The 22,597-nt window shown below is 39.5% G+C and overlaps 2 protein-coding genes across 3 annotated transcripts in view; one reads left to right on the top strand and one right to left on the bottom strand.

Annotated features, from left to right (window-relative positions):
- The window catches only part of aadac (arylacetamide deacetylase), a 17,075-nt gene extending 2,748 nt beyond the window's left edge, over positions 1–14,327 (top strand). The window contains exons 1-6 of one of the 2 annotated variants that reach the window (XM_088427179.1): positions 4,180–5,167; positions 6,822–7,335; positions 8,990–9,218; positions 10,306–10,375; positions 11,619–11,790; positions 12,696–14,327. In XM_088427179.1, coding sequence (XP_088283305.1) covers positions 7,195–7,335; positions 8,990–9,218; positions 10,306–10,375; positions 11,619–11,790; positions 12,696–13,313 — 1,230 coding nt within the window. In that variant the 5' untranslated portion in view covers positions 4,180–5,167; positions 6,822–7,194 and the 3' untranslated portion in view covers positions 13,314–14,327. Of the gene's footprint in view, positions 1–4,179; positions 5,168–6,821; positions 7,336–8,989; positions 9,219–10,305; positions 10,376–11,618; positions 11,791–12,695 lie in introns of those variants that run through there. The other variant, XM_088427180.1, reaches the window with a different exon arrangement.
- Positions 14,328–18,312: 3,985 nt separating this feature from the next.
- Positions 18,313–22,041, bottom strand: LOC148415527 (succinate receptor 1-like). The gene is made up of 2 exons (XM_088427904.1): positions 21,919–22,041; positions 18,313–19,654 (listed from the first exon to the last, which is right to left on the bottom strand). Exons 1-2 carry the CDS (start codon positions 21,919–21,921, stop codon positions 18,704–18,706), a joined length of 954 nt encoding a protein of 317 aa, XP_088284030.1. The 5' UTR covers positions 21,922–22,041; the 3' UTR covers positions 18,313–18,703.
- Between the last annotated feature and the right edge of the window lie 556 nt (positions 22,042–22,597).

Raw genomic sequence — 22,597 nt, 5'->3', positions numbered from 1 at the left:
GAAATATGAGATTATTGGAGGCTTTTTTGCATGTTTTTCTGTTCTGCTTTTACTGAGCTCTCTGCTGCTGTGCTCAGAACTTCCTGCCGTGCTGCGTGGCAATAGCTAAGTGTCATTGCGTGGTTTACTGTACACCCAGGGGCTTCCTTCACTTTGAACATATGGACAACATCCAGTATGTTTCCGATGGCCTTAGGGATCCTACACCACCAGCGTGAATCTGTTTTTTGCTACCTTCATATCCGCCGCAATAAATTTGGGCCGAGTGGTCACCAGGGGGGGGGCGACAGTACCAATGAAACCTGTGCAGTTCATCAGAATCTTTACAGGATATAAAGGTCCCACCGGTGTTATGTAATGGTGTTATAATCCTGTCAGTTTGTCATCAGTAACTGTCATCAACACCTATATAAAAGCTCCATATCGTACACATGTGGGATCATTTATTGGGCAAGACCAGGAAGTAGCCATGGTATCACAGACTAGGACCCGACCGATTAATCGGCCGGTCAATTATTATAGCCCTTCAAATACTAGCCAAAATTAACTCTCCTAAGGGATAATATTTGTCATTTTTTTCTACCTTTATGTTGTATAACCATGTACAGAAGTTGTATAAAAACATGCACAAGTCTTAATTTGTTACAAGGTATTTCATACCATAACCTTTTATCTTTAAAATTGTCATTCTGTGGATCTGTCATTAAAAAGAAAGAAAATCTTATTTTTCACACGCAAATATTAGATCGGCGTTTCTCAATTATGTTTTGCCAAAACCCCAGAGGAAAGAAAACTTTTTCAGCCGCCCCCCCAGCAGTTATATGGCTTACAGCTTAGTCTAAAACGAAAAAAAAAAAAAACAAGTGCATCAAAGTGCCCAAAAGAAAAAAAAAACATTACATAATTTAATTTTAGACTCATCTGTCCAAAAATAATTACCCTAGGTAAAAGTCATGTTCTTTGTTCATCAATTGTGGCCCTTCATCACTTGTGGCCCTGACCTAATTTATTTCCTTATGATTTAACCCATCATTTTGCCCTGTGTTTTTAGAAAAAAAAATGCGTCAGTAACATTGTTACTAAATATCATTGGTGTGTTTTCGGGATCCTTAAAAACAGAGAGCTCTTTTGTTAGAGTTGCAATACTGTAAAGCTACCTGTAGAGGTCAGCGAAGTCAAGTGGACAAACTTAAAGGTTTCGAATGAGCATTGTACTGCTAAAAAATGTATACTGGAGTAGACAGGAAGGACATTTACGTTTCATGATGTTTTCCCCTTCCCATCTTGTACAATGTACATCAAAATAAACATGAAAAGTAAAACTTTCAAAATTAATATTAAGAACAAGTATGTGAATCCCTAATCAGACGATATGACGTTTAAGGGAAGGACAGGCAGCGCACAAGTCATTGCAGAGTTAGGTTATGGCATCATCTGCTGGTCACAAAGGGATACAGGAAATCATAGCAAAAAAAATAGAAATGTTGTGGCAATGAATGAAGTTTTGCTTCATTATTTCAAATATCACATTATAGAGCAGTGATTCTCAACCTTTTTTCAAGGGGATATATATATATATATATATATATATATATATATATATATTTTTTTTTTTTTTTTTTTTTACCAAGTATCAGTAAAGCATTTTTGAATAGGGGGAAACATGCCTGTAAAAAAGTGATGTGCCATCAATTCCCTGGTTTAATAAACTTTTGAAATTAAGTATTATATCTTGGTTTATTTTACTCAGCAACTTCTAAAGACAGCTTACGTAACTTCACCTGTTTGATTTGTGGCTCATTTGCCGTAAAATTGTGTCACTAACTGCGACGTGCATTCTTATAAAACCACAAAATGACAAAAAGCTGCAAGAGAAAGCAATAAGACAATTTAGACGTTTACTTCATCTTCCAATTAATTTGCTCTTAATTTGAAAATTAAAGTTGTTTTAGTACATTATAATAATAAATCTTTCACTCCAGCTGTGTTCAATATGAAGACTATTTTATTGAGTAAAAGCAAGGAAAAGTCACAACTATCAACACACATTTTTACTACACAAGAGTAATTAGCTTTCTCTAAATGTACACATTTACTCTTTGTGGAACCAATGTCTGCTGATAACAGAGTTCACGTGGAATGGGGTGAAAGATTCCAACATTCCTTATCACACAAGTGTTGCGCACTCTACTGATAAAGTGATAACTCCCTGCTGTTAATAACAGTCTCATGATAATCAAGCACATTGTTGAAGAAAAAAAAAAAAAAACACTGTGACGTTACTGGTCATGTAATAATTCTGTCAGTGTTGGGTAAGCTTCTTCGGAAGTGTATTAATAAAATGACATAATATCCTTGGGGTGTTAAGACCTTATCCTACTGTGAGGCGATTGCTGGCGAGTGTGGGAGAAGGTAGTTACTTTTTTCTCTCAAGTTCGTTTAAGGTCACCAGAGGTTGTCGAAAGGTCGCCGAAACGACGTCAGACATTGTTCCTGCTGCAAGGAATTTCTTTGCGATAAGAGCGGAATAGGCAGACGTCTGCTGATCTTTTCTCTGAAAGAAACATGTTGAGAATTTCCTCACGACTTAAAAATCAAGACTGTTTCAGAAAAGACTGTTTCGGAACGCCGAGCCTAACCCAATTTATCTCACGGGAACTTTTTTTATGTAATGAAGCAGTCATTTCATCTCTTTAGCAGTTGCGTAATTTTCAACCAACTCCATCCTGTATATCTGTAGCGAATGCTAATTGGAGTTAATCCTAATGAGTCTTCAATTGTAATCATGTCTCGGTGGGAGCACTAATGCACAATATTTTTTTGGCGCGGCAATGCTAATGGACATCTTATTTTGTTTAACACAGCCCGTTCTGGAGTCAGGAAGCCTTTTTAGAAAGCAAATTTTCAAAGGACCTCCCTTTGCAAATGTTTGCGGAAACAAAACAAACAAAAAGATCATTTAAGACAAACATTAGTGCCCTTTTTATTCGGCGACATATTCAATTTGACAACAAGTATATTTGTTATTTTTCAGCTGCATTGAAGTTTAGAAAATGAAAATTGCAATTTGCACATCTCCTCACGCAAACTGGGTCAATCCCCCCCCCCCCCCCCCCCCCCCAAAAAAAAAAAAGATTGCTGATAATTATTTAGTCGAAAAACAGCATTAGCTTTGCTGGCTTCATCGCAATCGTAGACAATGAAATGAACACAAATATAGATTTTTTTTTTTATTAATTAATAATAATCTATCTAGGTCAGTGCTTCTCAATTATATTTTGCCAAGCCCCCCCAGGAAAGAGCGAAATTTTCACCCCCCACCCCCACTCGACGCACTGATTATAAAGAAAACTAATAAACTAAGTATTCCTAAATCTGTATCTTTTTTAACATTAACAAAAGAAAAACCACAATAAAACAACTTACAACTGTTAATTATTTTTACAGTGTTTATACGAGTTACAGCTTAGTCTAAAACTGAAAAAAATAACCAAATGGTTAAAACAAAACATTGGATTTGGATTATACACATTTCGGACATGTTTGGGTGATAAACATATCTCTGGTTCCTCGCAAAAAAAAAAAAAAAGTAATGGGAGACTAAAAACTGCTGGGAAAAAAATATTTATAAACAGTCATTTAACCCTTTACTGTGCACAGCGGCCGCTTTCGGACGATAGTCTTTTCTATTCTTAAGTCCCAAACAGGCAAGAATTTTCACGACTTTAAAGAAATTTAGGGGTACGTTAGAATTTAGGCAATGACTGTTCCGGACGCCATTTTTCCTGTTTAGAATATTGACCGCAAGCAGCCGCCGTGCCCAGTAAAGGGTTAAAACTGCCCGAGTTTGAAACCAATGAACACTCGGCGTCAATGTGACCGTCAATGTCATTCATCGTCAAACAATTTCAATGTATTTTCATTCATTTCATGAATGTATATCACGCCAAAAAAATCTTCCGAGCATCCTTCAACCGGGAAGGCAGTAGCCCCATCTTGACATCTTGCGTAGCGCCGCCTCGGCAGGAGTTCGGCAAATTCAAAAGTTTGACTCGTACTTGCTGCTCGGGGAGTTCTCCGGCGGGTTTCGTAATACTTGAGATGTTACGCATGACGGCGGCGAGGGTTGGCATGAAGAATCGCTCATAAAACGCTAGTAAGATACGGGCTGAGCGCACATTTTAATTCAAGCGAGGGCGCTCTTTCCCTCACGCTCAGCGGGGCGTTCGGCGTGGCGCAGCACGACGCCGCGCGGATGAAGACGTCCGCACCCACGCTCCTTGACACGCTTCGCCTTAACCCGAGCAAAAGCGAAGGGTTTGATGAAAGATTTATGGAGCCGACGAGGTGGTCGACTCAGAAGCGAGTGCAGAAAGATGGTGCTCCGCGTCCCGGAGCTTCTCAAGGATACTTTTGTATTCACGCAAGTCTTTTGCAATTCCGCCACTTATCACAGCAGTGATCCGAAGTTGCTCCTAACATCTGCGTTGGCACGGTCCTGGCCAAGTTAACTGGCGGATTTCGAATTCCGAAGCGACGTTGCAAGGACCTTGAAGGAATCGTTTCATCTAGAAGTCCACAAAGATGTTTCTTTCAATAATCCATTTAGAACACAGGTGTCAAACTCAAGGCCCGGGGGCCAGAACCGGCCCGCCACATCATTATATGTGGCCCGCCAAATGCTGATTTGATTTCAAGTTTCTAGCTAAACTTGCAGATTGTCTTCAAAAACAACCATTTTCTGTTCCCGATCTATCTTTCGAATAGTTTTTATCAGCCTCTGTTTTCAAAACTAGGTAAAGATGTAAACCTGCAAAAACGGCGTTTATTAGACACATATTTTTCTATTTTTAAGTCCTAAATTTTCAGGATTTTAGAGCAATTAAAGGGGTACGTTTTATGCATGCTTTGCGGAATAAAACTAGAGTACCAGGGAAAACTTACACAGGCACAGGGAGCTCATGCAAACTCCACGCAGGAAGGCGGGAACCGAAAGCGACCAGGGACGTCAGGACTATGAGGCGGACGTTATTCCATCAGTGTCATCTGACGTCAAATGAAAGAATTCGAGGTTTAAATGTTTGGGTGCCACGCCTACTTTCGAGATCCAGTAATTGCACGCTAAATTTGGGACCATTATCAGGAGGCTTTCATTGTTTCTTTTAAGGTAAGTACAGACTGACAGGCTGTCACCTTTAAATATTCTTAGAAATTAATTATTTCACAGATTCAACCTACAAGATTTTCATTTTGCAATTAGGTGCATTGCAAAATCATTTTCCCCCTAGTTTTTCTGTAACCAATTACTGTCATTTCCTGTTGTTTAATTAAGAAAAAACTACTGAAAAACAAGCAAAAGGCAAGCATGTTGTCTCTACAATAAGTTCCCTGAGCTATTATAAGTTATCTAAATGTAACTATATGCTATAGTAACTATATATATATATATATATATATATATATATATATATATATATATATATATGCATTAAGTTCCCTGTGTTTACAATTTGGAGGGTTTAAAAACAAGAAAACAGGACTGCGGGAAAAAGTTTTGAATGAAGTCCGTACTTCAGTCAGTAGTACACATATGCCAACTGAGAATTCTGTTTCTGAAAAGTATTTACATCCCCTTGTAAAGTCATCTTGTAAATATTTAATATGACAGCTTCGAAGGTCACCAAACGTAAATCAGATACTGTGTGAGAAGAAAGACCAATCCCTCCTGTCTCACTCTCCGTCTCACTGTTCTATGGTTTCCATTTGCAATTGTTTCCTCCCAATTTGTTTTTTCTGTTTTTTTCTGTGCTGGCGTCTATATTACGAACTAAATTTTGTTTTTTTGTTTATTTTGTGTGTGTTGAGGTCACTGTCCTCGTACAACCTGGGGTATGGAAAAAAACAGCAATAAAACATCGGGTCTTGAAGTTTCATATGCTATTATAATCACCAATATATTTTGTTATTAGGATTATAATATTCTTAAAGATGACACTAATTTTAATAGTATTTTTTGTTCTATTCATAACTTTTTTGTAAGAGGTTCACCCCAGGGAAAAGGCTGTTTTTCATGTGAATTGTCATCAAATTTTCCCTGGCATTAACGTGCGCCCCACTATTTGATGCGTACTGCTGTAATTTGTCTCAATGCTGTTAACTTTTTATTTTTTTTAACACTTGAGGTTATAATCTTGAAGTTGTAATCGTTTAATTATTTTATAATCGGCACAGAGGGTGGGGAGAGTAGGGGGGTAAGTATATACAAGTTTGCTTTGTATATTTACAAAGCAAACGTGTATATACAGTATATCACTGTTATTATTAGGATTGATAATACCCATGCATTTATGATGTAAGAGGTGTTGTGTGTGCTACAATGAGGCTATGTGGAGATATCATGCTAATAATGAATAAAGCAATAGTGCTTTAGGGAGGGGGGGGGGGGGGGGGCAGTCTATCCCTAAAGGGCAACTAATGCACTAATCTACACCTCTAATCTACACCAACAGCCAGCTAAAAAAAGTGTCCCCTTTTAACACTTGTGCAGTATTCTGACCATTTTTGAGTCATTTTCTTCCATACAAATTCTCACTGTATTTTATGTTGTCACCACCTAGGTGAAATTTCCGCTCCGTTGTCCTCTTTTAATGATTTTCTTTTGTTGTGAAACGCCCATGACGTAAAGGTCATAATTTATATTGTGAATTTAAAAGGTGTATTTAAAAAAAATACCGCAAAAGCGTTCGTCCATGCTTGTCACTCAAATTTCCGTGGCCATTACGTGAGGTGTTTTTTTTTTTGTTTCTTTCTCTTCCGCGCAGCACGGTGCAATCTGCAGGATCTGGTGGGACGCTAATTACATCACTTTGGCCTGAGTTGCACCACAAGTTCCGTGGATGGTCCACCCCCCCCCCTGCGAGAGTTGATCCAGAGGCACCTGAGGAATTCGTGGCTCTGGCCAAGGTGGGACGGTTTCTGCCTCGTGAGCGCGCTCCTCATTTTTTTTTTCATGCCCCCCTGCTCAGCTTCCACTTGACCACGCAAACAGAAGAATCGTCACGAACGCCGCAAGCCGCTAAACGACTCGTGCAGCTGAAGGAGGGGCATTTTTTTTTTTTTTTTTTTTATTGGCGTCTCCCAGTGAGAGGGTAAACAATCTTTAGTGGCGTCATCTTTCCATACGCGCGCTGCACGATGAGGCTGGGAAGCATCATTTTTTTCGTGGCTCTCTGCTCCTTGAGCGCTTATTATATTTACGAGCCAATTCCGGAAAATATCGACGAGAGATGGAAACTCATGCTGACCGACACTTTCTTCAGAAGTCTCAGTCATCTGGTAAGCACGCAAGTTGTTCGACTTTTGGGATAAAATGTCATATACTGTCTACAGTGTGTGTGTGTCACATATTTGTAATCTATTTTACATTTCTAATTGATTTTTTCAAATTCTTATTGGCTGTGTAGGCAAAGAAAAGCTTACTTATAAGTGCATATTCAGACGTTTATTTGGGTTTATTTGAAACTCGTTCTATTGTTCACGAGTACTTTTCAAAAAGGCGTTGTATTGTATTTCGCTGATGTGGTTCTACATAGGGGCTGCACCAGATTATGTCAAATGCTAATCCATGTGTAGTATAGTCCTGCTCACACCTTCTAATAATAGATCTTATTAAGGATGTGGTATACAGTTTCCTATCCCCCACCGAGGTTATGAATATGACTCTTTTGAAAACACGCTTCAGTAGTATATTTGCTGATATTGTTCTGATCATTTTTCAAGGAGCCTTTATGATGTGTGTTCTAACAAAGGGTCATTGCAAAAGGGTTTCCCGCTAATGTGCTGAGCTAACAATTTGTCGTCGTGCGGTTGTGGGGTTATAGTAGCAGACCACCTGATCGGTCTCATACGTAACAGCCTCAACTTTCCACCTCGTCAATCGCGGTTGTATTTGAGGCCTACTCTTAAGAACTTACTGTATGTTCCCGGTTCAGACATATGACCGCGGGAACATGCGCTTTTCGCCCTCTGTAAAGTTCTTAACTTGTAGTCTTGCGCGTCATCCGTGCACAAGGAGCCTTTTCTTCCAAACGCGTTGGATAGAAAATGCACGTGCCTTGTTTGGGGGAAAAAGAAAATGTAGTTGGAAATAACCAGTGGAAAGAAAATGGAGTTTCATTTTTTTGTGGCTTGTTGGGAATGTGTTTAAAGAGACATTTTCAGCAGTAAAACATTTAAAAACACATTTTTTTCTCAAATATCGGGGCGCTAAACAGACTGCGTTGGAGGTGAGAACTGCAATTGCACATCCACGGGACCAGGTGGCACTCTTTAGTCAAAGTGAGCAAAATTCATAAACTTTAAATTGCTTTTAAAAAAATATTTTCCCAAAGTAACAATAATGATGAACGGTATTTACCAAATTTATCAGCTCAATGATTTCGTTTTTTCCACAGGTTAATATTTTCAAGATATTGGTGTTCCTTTGTTAATGTTCCAGATCAATTCACATTTATTATCTATTGTTTTAACATTTTTATTCAGCGTCAAACAATTCAGTTGGAATTTAAAAGGTTTTTTTCGGTTTCAGACTAACCTGCAACCTGTATAAACCCCTATAAAAAATAAAGTTGACATTTGTAGGATATGTTTTTAGGCATAGTTAAAAAAAATTAGATCATTGTAGTCAAGCATGTGTGTGTGTGTGTGTGTGTGTGTGTGTGTGTGTGTGTGTGTGTGGCAGGGGGCAAAATATTTTCTCTGCACAAAAATACTTGAGAATCACCATATAAAAGCAAACTTGTAAAAGCTGCGAAAATCTGGTTGTTGAGACAACATTCGCACATGCCTTAACTTTTTCTTGCCATGTTTTTGATTTATATTACTGTTTGGTTGCAATAATTTAGAAAAAAAACATTCCAGTGCAAACACTATCTCTGGTAATTCCGCAACTAATTGAATTTATAATTAACTGCTTCATTTTCCCCTGCAGGCGGACTTCAGTGAATTAATAGGATTGAAGGACTACATGGGAGTGATGTACGCCATCACGCTGATGGAAAAAATCGTGCCCGTTTCCGACGAACACGTCAACGTGACTGTAGAAAATTTCGACGGGGTGGAGGTGGTGCTTTACCAACCCCAGCAGTCAAGCGGCGACACGGAGCTCAGGAGGGCTCTCGTTTACCTGCACGGCGGAGGATGGTGTCTGGGAAGTTCTCGTAAGTAGATGAACGCACTCAGAACTATTTGATCCAATCCTTTGAGCTTTACATCATAGAGAGAGCATTGGAAGAAGACACTAGGGAGCTGAAATTTCACCCAGATGGTGACAACGTGTCAACGTTCAACAGTGCATGACCACTTATTTATCACGCTACCAGGAATGTACAATTCTTTGAATAGATACTGCAAAAATGATGTGGAAGGGAATGACCCAAAATGGTCAAAATATTGCATAAGGGGTAAAAAAAAAAAAAGATGGCAAACAAACTGTTTCAATACCTGAGGGAATAACATGCCGTCTGTTGGAACGATAGGTACCACAAAGGGGTGCCGGGCCTTGCTAATCCATAACCCCAAAGACACACCGTTGAGTTTGACACGTGTCACGCTGTCTTGCAATCTGTTTGTCCTAATCTGAAATATTTTAGCTGCCTCGAAGGAATGAACGTTTGAATACATGTTATTTGAGCTACGTTATGCCTACAAGCAGGAAATGAGTCATTTTAATGTGTTTTGAATATTTCAAAAAAATCCTGAAACTCCTGTTTGGATGCCCTTGGGGTGTGGACCAAAATAAAGCTGCCTAAAGGCAATTTTTTGAGACGTTCAACAGCGCCCCTGGTGTTTGTAACCAAGTATTGCACTATTTTATTTTTTTTTTCCATTTCAATCAATCGATGACTTTCTAAAATCTCATCCTTTGGCAGACTTTTGAGGATTTTTAAATTCAAGTCCCTTTACATTAGCCCTTACATTTTTTTCTTCTCAAATTAAGAACAAATTAATTGGAACATGTATGCTCCAATATAGATATCTGCTATTGGTTGGTCTGATATCAGTCCAAAAAAAAATGCATTCAAAATCTCGGATATTAGCATTCGTTTACAAGCAGTACCTGCTAGCTCCTCTATCCAATAAATGTCATATGTTGTCATTCCTACTTTTGCAATTTCTGTTTCTAGCATTTCATACAATAAAAACTATAAGAAAAGCATCTATCATTACTGCTGATATGGATGAGTTTTTTAAGTTGCATTCTGAAGTGTGTGTGTGTGTGTGTGTGTGTGTGTTCTGACTTTACAGGCATGAGTCCTTACGATCTACTCGCCAGAAAAGTGGCCACTGAGCTGAATGCAGTTATTCTGTCGGTAGAGTAAGTACCGTAAACCGATACTTTTAAATCTGCAAAAACTCCAGTGCTGCAAAAATTTTGATAATTTCATAACGTGCGTAATCATGCGATTTAATCAGCCGGCTGATAAATCGGCAGGGCCTTCGTTTGAATACAATACAGTGCTGGTTTTGTTCAGTGAAGTCACATAATCAAAAACGACGTTTTTTTTTGGGGGGGTGGGTAGGGCTAGAACGACCTAATCTGGAAAAAATAAAAACACTTTTCACTTTGAAAGTGTTGTTTTACATTTTCATTCCAAAGTTTTGAAGCGCTGAGCTCATGCTTTGTCGCAAATCATGTTGTTGTCGTCTCTTGTTCGTCGCAAGTTTGATGGAAGTGGGGATGCAGCAAAGTGAGGCTCAGCGCTTTTCTATTTGCCCTGTGACATTTGCAGCATTTTTGACGATTAGTATCTTGACCCGGCCTCAAGGTTATACAAAATTTGGATGGCGGCCAATAGGATGGGACTCTCATTTTTATCGTGCATGATTATCTACAGATTTGACTTTCATTCGACTTCCGGGTTAATGTATCGGGTTGAATAATTGAAGATTTAAGTAAATGTGTGTATGTAAGTAACAGTAACAGTAGTCTTCAAAAACATGTATAGTATGAAGACTTTTACATTTAAAAATAAATTAAAAAATGTTTAAAAAAAAAGTATGTTTTTTTTTAAAGATTTTTGCTTATTTTTTCCAGGTGTATAATTTTTAAAAAGGCTTCAGTGAGTCACTAGGGCGGCGCTAAAGAGCTGGGTTATCGACCCCTGACATAGAGATTCCCTCTGCCAAAACCCAGAGGTCAAAATTGTCATTTTGTTGTTTTATTTTTGAGAAATTTTCAAATCTGCAGCTATTTGAATTTCGTAGATAATCGCGAGAAAAATGAAAATGAAAAAACGAGCGAGGCGAAAATGAGACTTTCACGTCTATAGCCGTCAATGGCACTGAATGAGTTAAAGGATGTCACGCTTGTTAATGTACCAAAATAAAAGTTAGCATCATGTCACCAAATTAAAACGTACACTTTAAGTAGTGTGGGAACGGGTTAGAATCTTTGGATCAGCTTTCATTTGAGTTTGTGGGGTCCCTAGTGGAGGAGTTATATAAGCTGCGTGGGCCCCCAAAACGGGGACAAAATCAATCTAATAAAAAAACAGACGACTTGGCTAAGTTCCCTTCATGAACATTCTGTGTGCTTGTATACATTTTTGTTCTTACAGGTACCGCCTTGCCCCTCCTCACCACTTCCCGGTTCCGTACGAGGATGTTTATCGTGTTGTTAAGCATTTTCTCCAGGAGGGGGTGCTGGCCCAGTATTCTGTGGACCCGGGGCGGATTGCAGTGTCCGGGGACAGTGCGGGGGGGAACCTGGCAGCCGCCGTGTCCCAACAGGTACGCCAAATGTTGGTTTTGGCTCAGGGGTCACCGTTGTGCAGTATTTTCACCATTTTTGGGTCATTTCCGTCCACAATCATGGTGGCGTGATAACTAAGTGGCCACGTCATGTTTATCTTTGGGTTGTTGTTATTATCTGGGTGAAATTTCAGCTCCCTAGTGTCTTCTTTCATCGCTTTCCCTCTGAAGTGAAATTGATTGAACAAATCAATCAATGGATTGAACAAAATACCCTTGTGCGGTATTTGACCATTTTGGGTCATTTTCATCCATGCGGTTGTTCCATATTGAACTTTGGCACGTTGTCATCATCCGGGTGAAATTTCAACTCCTTAGTGTCTTTTTTCAATACTTTCGCTCTGATGTAAACTTCCCTTGGCGTAAATTTCACAGGATTGGACAAAGTACCGCACAAGGGTAACTTTCTTCCGCATCATTTATATTATTTTAGCCAAGGTGGTGGTGATAACTAAGTGGACATGTTGCTATGTTTTCACCTTCTGGGTGAAATTTCACCTCCTTACAGACTTTTTTCAATGCTCTCCCTCCGATATGAAATTCCTTTGATGTAAAGATCAAAGAACTGGATAAAAATACCGCACATACGTATATTTGACCAATTTTGGTTCACTTTCCTCCACATCTTTAGTCGTATTTTAGCCAAAACATAGGAGACTGCTAGGGTGATAACTGATTGGCTGTGCCAAGTTGATATGTCGTCGCCATACAAGTGAAATTTCAGCTCCCCGGTACTTTCTCTCAACGCTTTCCCCGTGATGTGAAACGTCTTTAATGTAAAGATCGGACGATTGGACAAAACCGAGAGTTAATCTCTGCTTATATGTGCGAATAAACAATTGAAGAAGATAGCCGTATTTTTTATTGTGTTTTTTTTTTTGCAGTTACTGAAGGACCCGACACAAAAGATCCATTTGAAAGCCCAAGCCCTCATCTACCCGGTGCTCCAGGCGCTGGACCTCAAAACGCCTTCTTATCAACAAAATCAAGACATGCCCATTTTACCACGCACCCTGATGGTACGATTCTGGAGCGAATACTTCACCAGCGATAAGACGTTTTTCCGAGCCATGATGGCCAACGCCCACAACAACCCCGAGTCGTCCCACCTGTTGAAGTTCGTCAACTGGAGCGCGTTTCTGCCCGAGACCTATCGCGGGAATTACAATTACGGCGCCCCCGCCGTGGCGCAGGGGAAGGCGGGGCAATCCCTCGGCCCGTCTCGATCTTTGGCCGACCCCAGGGCGTCCCCTCTGCTGGTTCCGGACGCGGATTTGCGCCCCCTACCCAAAGCCTACATCGTGACGTGCGAGTACGACGTCCTCCGAGACGACGGGATCATGTACGTCACGCGTCTGCGCGCCGCCGGCGTGGACGTGACGCACCAACACTACGAGTCGGGCTTTCACGGAGCCATGATGTTCACCATGTGGCCCATGGACTTCCTCATCGCCCATCGCATGATGGACAACTACGTCCGATGGCTCCAAGAAAACTTGTAAAAAGTTGCTTCCGTTTGGCGTTGTAAATACATGTATATTAGGAAAACATCCAGACTACATTTGTCGCATTTTTGACATTATTACTCCGGAGTTGGCTCAGAAGAATTTTGCAGTATGAAGATCAGAATATCCCCCCGAGACCCGGTCTACTCATTCGTGTCCACAGTTGTGTCCATTTTGTCTTAAGAAGACAGCAAAGTGAATCGCATGAGACATCGCCGCAAAGGCTGGATGTCCTCTACCGAGCACACCGGGACATCATAGGGTATGTTCAATGAGTCGAAAGATGTAGACCAAAAACCAATGTCCACGATGGTGGACATCAATGAATAGACTGGATCTCAAGGGGTAGGGATTACACAGGGGTGTCCAAACTTTGACTACAAATCAATAGGCTGGATCTCAGGAACATATAAAAGGTGGCGGTGTCCAAACTGTGGCCCGGGGGTCATTTGCGGCCCGGAATTCAATTATCGGCGGCCCGCATTGTTAGCTAAAAATAACAATTAATAAATCGGCTTACAAACTGTGAACGTGAACTAGAGATGACATTTTACACGGCCCGCAAAGCTAGCTTAACAAAAATAACTACGTTGGTTTATATCTTGTAGAGCTTTTCTAAATAAGCAAAAATACAAATTATTATTTGTACAGAAATAAAATAACAGGTTTTTTTTACACACAGTGTACAAGAAAACAATCTGATCATCAGATGGACCAATACAGATCTTGAAACAAGTCATTTATTTATTTATAGGATTCTTGAGCGTGTCAAAGCCAGATGTAAATCGAAGATTTTCCAAAGTGGCCAAGTTGGTTCATTCCGTAGGACTTGGAATATACTGTATCTGGAAAAATTGATCATTATGAAATATATAGCTGGTGTAGTATTTGTGGAATGTTTTAGTGAAACCTAATAAAAGAGTTGCTTGTCTGAAATGTGATTACAAGCTGAAGGGGTATGGCTGCAAATGTTTTATTGAATAAATCAGTGCTATTTTTTACAGGAACAAACTTTTCCATTTCTTTTACCTCTATATTAGGATTGGGGAATTTCTCAAGAGTAAAAAGTTAATATGTGTCAATAACTTTTTCATGTTTTTCATGTAGAATTCTTACTCTTAAAAACACATTTTTCTTACTTGCTTTTGACTGAAAATGTCACATGTGCTCTGGGAATGACCAATCGCGGCTCACCTAATGATCATGTGATGGTCATAAGCTGAACTGAATAGATTTTTTTTCTTTTTTTCGAGTATGCATACAAAAAAATCAAGTGTATATATTTGTATTATTGTTATACTGTTATTTACTATTGTTTAGAAAAAACAACTGAAAAACATATATATATATATATATACACACACACACACACACACACACATATTGTTATACAGTTACTTACTATTGTTTAATTAGAAAAAACAACTGAAAAAATTTAAGCTTGTCACATGTCAGCCCCCTGCTGGCAAGCATGGCTATATGCATGTTGTCTCTACAATAAGTTCCCTGAGCTATTAAAAGTTATCTAAATTATGTTGTCATTCAATACACAATGCATTCTTCCTGAGAGGATAAGAAAAAAAAAAATCCACCAAGGACGGATGTAAGATACAAGCAGGGCTCAACCATTTATGGTAAAGGACGATTGAAAAAACATTTGTGTAAATGTGAGTTACGCGCTCCATTAATATGTTTTATTCTTCCGTATTGCACGCAGGTGCGCTTCCATATGCTTTTGCGTGCTATCCAACCCCCCTTTGCAGATCCGCTCCTGAATTCCTTTACCACTACAAAGGGATAATAACAGTAACGTGAAATGGATTAGAAGCGTCGACTCCCGGGGAGGGAAAAAAAAAACACACACAAAAAAAAAACAACACGTATAGAGCCGGTTAAAGTTCCACTTCATCCCCACGTGCTAAGCATGTTAGCCAAGCTGTCAAGATGGATTCAGTTTTCACGTTTTTATATTTGGGCTCCTCGGCCTCGTCCCTCGTGTTCCCTTTGATGTGAAACGCCTTTGATGGTGAGATAAAAAGGACTGGACAAAAAACACTTGTGAATCATTTTGGGATCTTTTTCTTTCACGTTATTTTCTTTGGATCTGATTATGTGCAGGAACACATTTCAAATCTAATTTTCACATGGTCCCATTGAAGTAATAACTTGCTTCAGGTTCCAATTAATTTGCTTCTAATTTGAAAAGACATATGTATTGTTCCTGTCAAGGCATAAATGAGAAAATCGAAGTTTGGGTGATGATTCGCTCCATGTTGCAATTAATTTGCTCTTAATTTGAAAAGAAATCCCGTATGTCACAGCATAACCGTGTGACCCTCTAAAAATCTAATTTTCACCTGAGTGATGACTTGCTTCATCTTCCTTTTAATTTGCTCTTAATTTGAAAAGAAATATGTAGTGTTTTGTCTCAGCATAAAAAAAAATAAATCTGCTCACCTCCTCAAAACCTTTTAAGGTCTAATTTTCAACTGAATGATGTCTAGCTTCATGTTCTAATTAACATGCTCTTAATTTGAAAAGAAATAGGTACTGTTCATGTCACAGCATAACCGCGAACCCCTTTCAAAATCTAGTTTCTACCTGATTGATGACTTGCATCATGTTGAAATTAATTTGCTCTTAATTTGAAATCAATATTTAAATGTATGTATAAGTCTGTACTGCTCCTGTGACAGCATAAAAAAAACATTACATCAAATCCGCTCACCTGCCAAAACCTTAGGAGTTATTTTTTATCCAACTGATGACTTGGTACATGTTCTAATTAATTGGCTCTTAATTTGAAAAGAAACAGGTAGTGTTCCTGTCACAGCATTAAAAGCATTCAATTAAATCTGCTCACCTGCCAAAATCCTTTTAGTTTTTTAGTTATTTTGTAATCTGAGTGATGACTTAATTCATGTTCCAATTAATTGACTCTGAATTTGAAAAGAAACCGGTAGTGTTCCTGTCACAACATGAAAAGCATTCAATTAAATCTGCTCACCTGCCAAAATCCTTTTAGTTTTTTTTGTTGTAATCTGAGTGATGACTTAATTCATGTTCCAATTAATTGACTCTGAATTTGAAAAGAAACCGGTAGTTTTCTTTTACAGCATGAAAAGCATTCAATTAAATCTGCTCATCTGCCAAAATCCTTTTAGTTTTTTTTGTTGTAATCTGAGTGATGATTTAATTCATGTTCCAATTGATTGACTCTGAATTTGAAAAGAAACCGGTACATTTTCTGTCACAGCATGAAAAGCGTTCAAATATATCTGCTCACCTGCCAAAACCCTTTTAAGATCTTAGTAAGATCATCGAAGTGATGACTTGCTTCATTGTCCCAGTTAATTTGCTCGTAATTTGAAAAGAAAACCTTGATAAAATCTCACTTAACCCCAGAAATGCCACTTGAGAACCACTGCACTTTGCCTTCAAAAATGAAATGTTCAGTGTGTCAAGTGGCTTAGCATTAACAACTTCTGTCATGTCATGTGATTTCAGTATGTGAGCAAGTCTATGGACAGTAGAAAAATAAGTATGCACGGGTAATGTTTTTTTTTTTCATGTTGTTCTCAGTTGACGTTGGACATCATTTATCAAAACAGGGAACAAATTGAAGTTGGCTTTAAAAGGATAAGGCCGTTGATATTAACGTAAATTAAAGATAACAGTGGAAGCGGGAAATAAAATTGTTATTTTTAGGATTGGCATGTTATTGTGAACTGTCAAGTTCCTCCAGCGAACGTAAAATGAAAAAAAATGACAGAGCAATAAAATAATATCTACTGGCAATCTATCGCTAACATGATTATGATTAAGATGGAAATGTTGACATGCACGGCTATTTTCATCAATTTCTTTTGGCGCTATCCATGTTTCTTTTGGGACTTATTGTACCTTCTGTTTTTGATTTGAGTGTATTTTCCTCCCACCATAGCAATGACCTCCCAGACTTTCTTCCAACAACTGCCTCGCATTAGTGCTGGTCACACTTGGTTTTTTTGTTTTTTTTCAACGTGCCAGCAGAGCGCTTTCCTTCATGTTCTTCCACCGGCTTCTTCTTGACTCGCGCTTTTGCTCCGTTTCGGTCCCGATGCCATTTTTCTTTTGGAGCATATTGTCCCATTACTTTTGCCCGAATGCAATAAGAAACAAAGCTTTACAATTGATTAAAGTGTGGGGCTCCCTATAATGCTACTCATATTTTATTGTATTATATTATATTATATTATATTATATTATATTATATTATATTATATTATATTATATTATATTATATTATATTATATTATATTATAGTGTAAAATTTACTGTAAATCTATCCCTGAATAGTAGTAGTTGTCAATACATGCTATTGAATGGCTGTGGTTTTTTTTCGTCCCATTTAAGATTCACCAAAACTCAGGAGTGATGTCAGCATTTTTCTGACCTCTGATTGGTTGATCTAAAGGAGTATGTGGGTTAAAAATTGAAATTGTACTATAAATGTTGAGCCTTAAGTTACTACTTTTTTCTCATGTTTTGAACCCTGCGGCTTATAGTCTGGTGAGAATTTTTTTTTTTTTTTTTTGCTGGCCACTAGGGGGCAATCTACTGGTAAAGAAAGGGAGATGGAAGGAGATATCGAATGATTGAATTTGAACTGCTGTTTGCTCGCCACCAGAGGGCACTCTCTATTCGGAATGTTATATTTGTGTTGGTGCGGTATTCTAACAATTCAAGTGTCTAAGTTTTAGGTTGAGACTATGTTAGTGCTGCTCTTATTTCTAAACGTGCAGGAATGTTCAGTCTGTGTTGAAGGCATAATATTGCTGAAACAAAACAAAAAAAATGAAACTAAAAATAAACATTTTAAAAATATCTACCATTTCTCTGTATCAATATCTGCTTGCATATGAGAAAAAAATCATTTCTGCTCATTTTTTGTTGGTGCAGCTTATGCTTATAGTCCAAAAAATACGGTGAGTGATATGTTGGGGAAATAAAAATCTCACAGTTATAATACTTTTATTAACAACGCAGAAAATATGTCAAATAATATGTAATACAAAGATTAAATTATAAATATCTGAATGTTAATGGAGGTCATTATGAAGTCAACCAGTGCAAAATGTAAAAGTAGCGCAATACTACTTTGTGCGTATGTGACAGATAGCTTTGAAGAGTATCATTTTTACATATTCGTCTTTCAGAGCGTACTAAACGTACACTGAGCTAGCTTACTAAATCCTGGTGTACTCGTTTGAGGACATCCTGGCCTTTGCCAACAATGTCTCCTGTATTAGGGTGGGATCCAATGAACTTCGCTGTCCCGCTGAGACCAATCGGACACAAAGGTGGACACAGAAGCCCAATCCGGGTCCCCGGGCGCTACGAATTTTTCACACGGGTTCTGTCAGCCGCGCTTTCTTTCGGGCCAGCTTTCGGACTTTTGCCAGCAGGGATTTTCGGAACTCGTCCCCCATGAGGAAGTAGAAGACCGGGTTGATGACGCTGTGCAAGAAGGCCAGCGGCCGGGTCAGGATGTAGAGACCCTCGATGTACATCCTGGTACACAAGCGCGCCTCGGCCCAGGCCTGCCTGGACGCTATCCTGACGTTTCTCATCACGTGGTAGGGCGTGTAGAGAAGCAGAAACATGGCCGACGCCAAGGCCACGGCCCTGAGAGCGTGCCTGTACTGCGCCGACCTGCGACGGAAAACCGTTTCCTGGTTCCGCAGTAGCCGCGCGATCCGTTTGGAGAAACCGCAAAGTCCCAGCAGAGGTAGAACGTATCCCGTCAAGGTGAGCGCCACGCTGTAGCCCAAAACGCCGCCGTCCCCCTGGAGGCTGGCGAAGTCATTGCAGCGACTCCAATTTCCGCCGCGCAGGTCCCGGAGCATCAGCGTTACCATGGGAACCACTTGGGCGTTGACGGCCAGCCAGCTGCACCCGGTGACCAGCAGCGCCGCCCGCGGCCTCAGCAGGAAGTGGTTGCGGGCCGGGTGGCGGATGAGCAAATAGCGATCCATGCTGAGCCAGACCATGAACAAAATGGACGAGTAGAGGTTGACGTGCAGGACGTAGCGGTTGATGATGCAAGCGGAGTAGCTGCTTTCTTTCTGGTGGTTGGCGTAGAGGTAGGAGAGGCGCGGCAACGTGCAGAGGAAGATCAGGTCGGAGATGGCGAGGTTGAACAGGTAGACGTGGCAGCTCTGCCACTTGGACAGACAAAACAGGTAGCCCAGCACCACCAGAAGATTCCCGGGGAAACCCACGCAGAACTCCAGCCCGTAAGACGGCGACAGGTAGAACCTCTTCAGCGCCTCGTCTAGCTGCGTGCAGTTCAACACCTGCGAAAGGAGAAGGACAGATTTGCACCGGTGCGGGAAATCACGCCGAGTTAAATTATGGTTGTCAAACATGCGGCCCGCGGGCCGTGTAAGGCCCGTAGCCGGGTTGAACCCGGCCGCGCGATATTTTTCAAATCGCCGTCACTCCTGAGGCGGTCGCGCTAGCAGCTTAATTCCAACGGATTTTGAAAACAGAAAGCCGGAGCTTTTTGTCGATAACGCGTACGTTACGATAAGCGGCATGTAGATCTGCGCAATTAATCGGGTTTTGATCGCCATCACGATATTGGTTGCCACTGAGTTGATCCACGGCGATATTAACATTTAAAAAGTCAAGCACTTTTTTTTTAATTACACATCAAATCAAGCTCTACCACCAGGGGGCAATGTTTCGCACATGTTTTCATGACAAAAGCCTTTTATTTTCTCACCCTAATATATTATTTACCTAAAAGAAAGTTACTTTAGTTCATTTCTCCTTATTTAATTAGTTTTTGGCTGTTCAAAAATATATTTACAGTTGATCCCCGCTTTAAGCAAAGAATTGAGACCAGGTCGAACAAAATCGACTTATAATCGCCACTGATTGACTTGACGTCATGTAGCATGATTTTAACGTCTTAGAATATTTTCCTCATTGCAGCTCGTGATCTAAAATGACTTTGACATACTTGATTTAGAGCATGGGTGTCAAAAATACGGCCCGCAGGCCAGATATGGCCCCCAAGAGATTGTTCAAGATGTTTTTCAAAGTGACTGTCTTTTATTGATCTTTATTTATTGATTAATTTTTTTCCTTTTCAAAAATATATTTACATTTGACCGCCACTTTTTGCAATGAATCCAGACTAAAAAGTTGACCCAATCACCGCCCTAACACTGTCATTCGTTTGTTTTGAATTTATGGCCTGTAAATGTTTTTCATCCAAATATTTAGTGTAATTATTGTGCGAGAGTAGTTTGGTGAACCCTATCTTGTGTTTTGCTGGTCATCAGAAGCTAATGACCTGTGCTAAATTTTTGGCTTTGTTTTTGTAGTTGTTGTGGTTCAGCCGCAAATGTGGCAGCAAATGTGATGACGCTGCAAGAGGCCTGAAATTGTTTCGATGCAATTTGGTGAATATTCCAATTTGCTCCTCGATGCATTTTTGGACTTGTGGTTCGCAACCTTTTTTCAATGATGAGCCCCCTGTGCAATTTGTTTTTTAGCCAAATCCCCAAACAGTGCACGGAATTTTTGGATGAGGAAAAACAAAGATTATAACATCGGTGCTAAATTTCATAAACGTTGGAACTACATTTATAGTGGAATCTTGAGGCATATTTTAGTCATCTGTGCATCCTTGACCACAAAGGGAATATAGAATGGGCTTGCAACCAGTCCAGGATGTATACCATATTTTGCTCATATAAAACAGTGCTTCCCAACTTCTTTTTTTTTTGTGCTATACTAGATTTTCAAACTCTAAAAACTCCGTGCCATCAGTGAACCAATAACCTACAGGTGGACTATTAATCCGCAGGAGTCCAAACTACGGTCGGAGGGCCATTTGTGGCCTGTCCTCGACTTTCTTTTGGCCACCGCATATACCAAAAATTATATTTTCACATGACCTGTAACGCTAGCTAAAAAAAAAAAAAAGTCATGAAAAGATTAGATGGTAAACAGTGTTAGAAATGTGTGAAAAAAAAATACCTCATCACATTTCACAGAAAACGTTGATGCAGCAGGGAATTTTTTTTTGTGGTTTTAAAATGTAATCTTTTTTAAACAATAACACCACATAGTCTTGATGTAATGTACTTATATGGTGTTTATATGCTTGAATTTATTTATTTTTTTAAAAACATGGCCTTTACATCTCTATTTTTCTGTAGGCAAAACATTTGGACACCCCCTGGATCAAACTTCCCAATCAATAAAAATCACATGAAAAAACTCTTGAGCCGTGATTGGTCATTACCAGAGGAACTGCCACAAAATGGCCGCCGCCTGTTCCAGCTGCTGCTTCATTTGTATCCCACCAACACAATTTGAAGCAGAATGCCTTGTTTGGACAAGTGGGGGCCATATTGTGAAAACGTTTTTGACTTAACTTCCCCTTTAACAGGTGGGTAGGCACTCCATAAACTCCATTTGTTTGTATACAAGCATTTAAAAAGATACTTTTCCATAATCTACTGACACTCTCGAAACAATCCAGCGTCCCTTTTAACGCATTATTCGGAACAATTCAAAGTGAGTGCTTGTAGAGTGGACTCACCATTCCGCAGTCCAGCTGAAGTAGGTGAACACACAAATAGGTTGTGGCCAAACAAATGAAGAGCGGAGCCTACTAAGTGGAAAGTAGAAACGGTAAACACAGACTGCTGCAGGTACCGCTGACTTTTATTTGACTGTTGGGGAAAAAAAAAATGACACACAGGAACCGTGCCGTATTTCCCAGCACCAAACACAAGCCCGTGTTTAGTGTAGATACAGAGAATAAAAGCAAGATGTTGACTTTCATTTGAAAGGCTTGGTGCTTTTCACGCCAATTGCACAATTAGTGAGCTTGATTTGGACATGCCGACCACTGCATGTTTTGGCAACGCAATGTTAGGCTGCCTTTTCAGAGCACATGATTCACCGCTGACACACATGTGAGAATAAACCACAGCCATTGTTCTTCTTCTTGTATTTTTAACGATTATTACTTTAGAGAAACGACACCAACGAAAGAGCGTAAGGTAGGTATAACACAAATGACCTTATATGTGTGTGTGTGTATATATATATATATATATATATATATATATATATATATATATATATATATATATATATATATATATATATATATATATATATATATATATATATATATATACACACAGTATATACACACACTCACATATACACACAGTGGGCTCCCATGTTTCGACATTAATCCAGACAATTCA

This window comes from Hippichthys cyanospilos, chromosome 11 (assembly GCF_059441005.1).
Source record: "Hippichthys cyanospilos isolate Australia breed blue-spotted pipefish chromosome 11, RoL_Hcya_1.0, whole genome shotgun sequence".
Lineage (NCBI taxonomy): Eukaryota > Metazoa > Chordata > Actinopteri > Syngnathiformes > Syngnathidae > Hippichthys > Hippichthys cyanospilos.
This window is presented reverse-complemented; position numbering and strand designations above follow the sequence as displayed.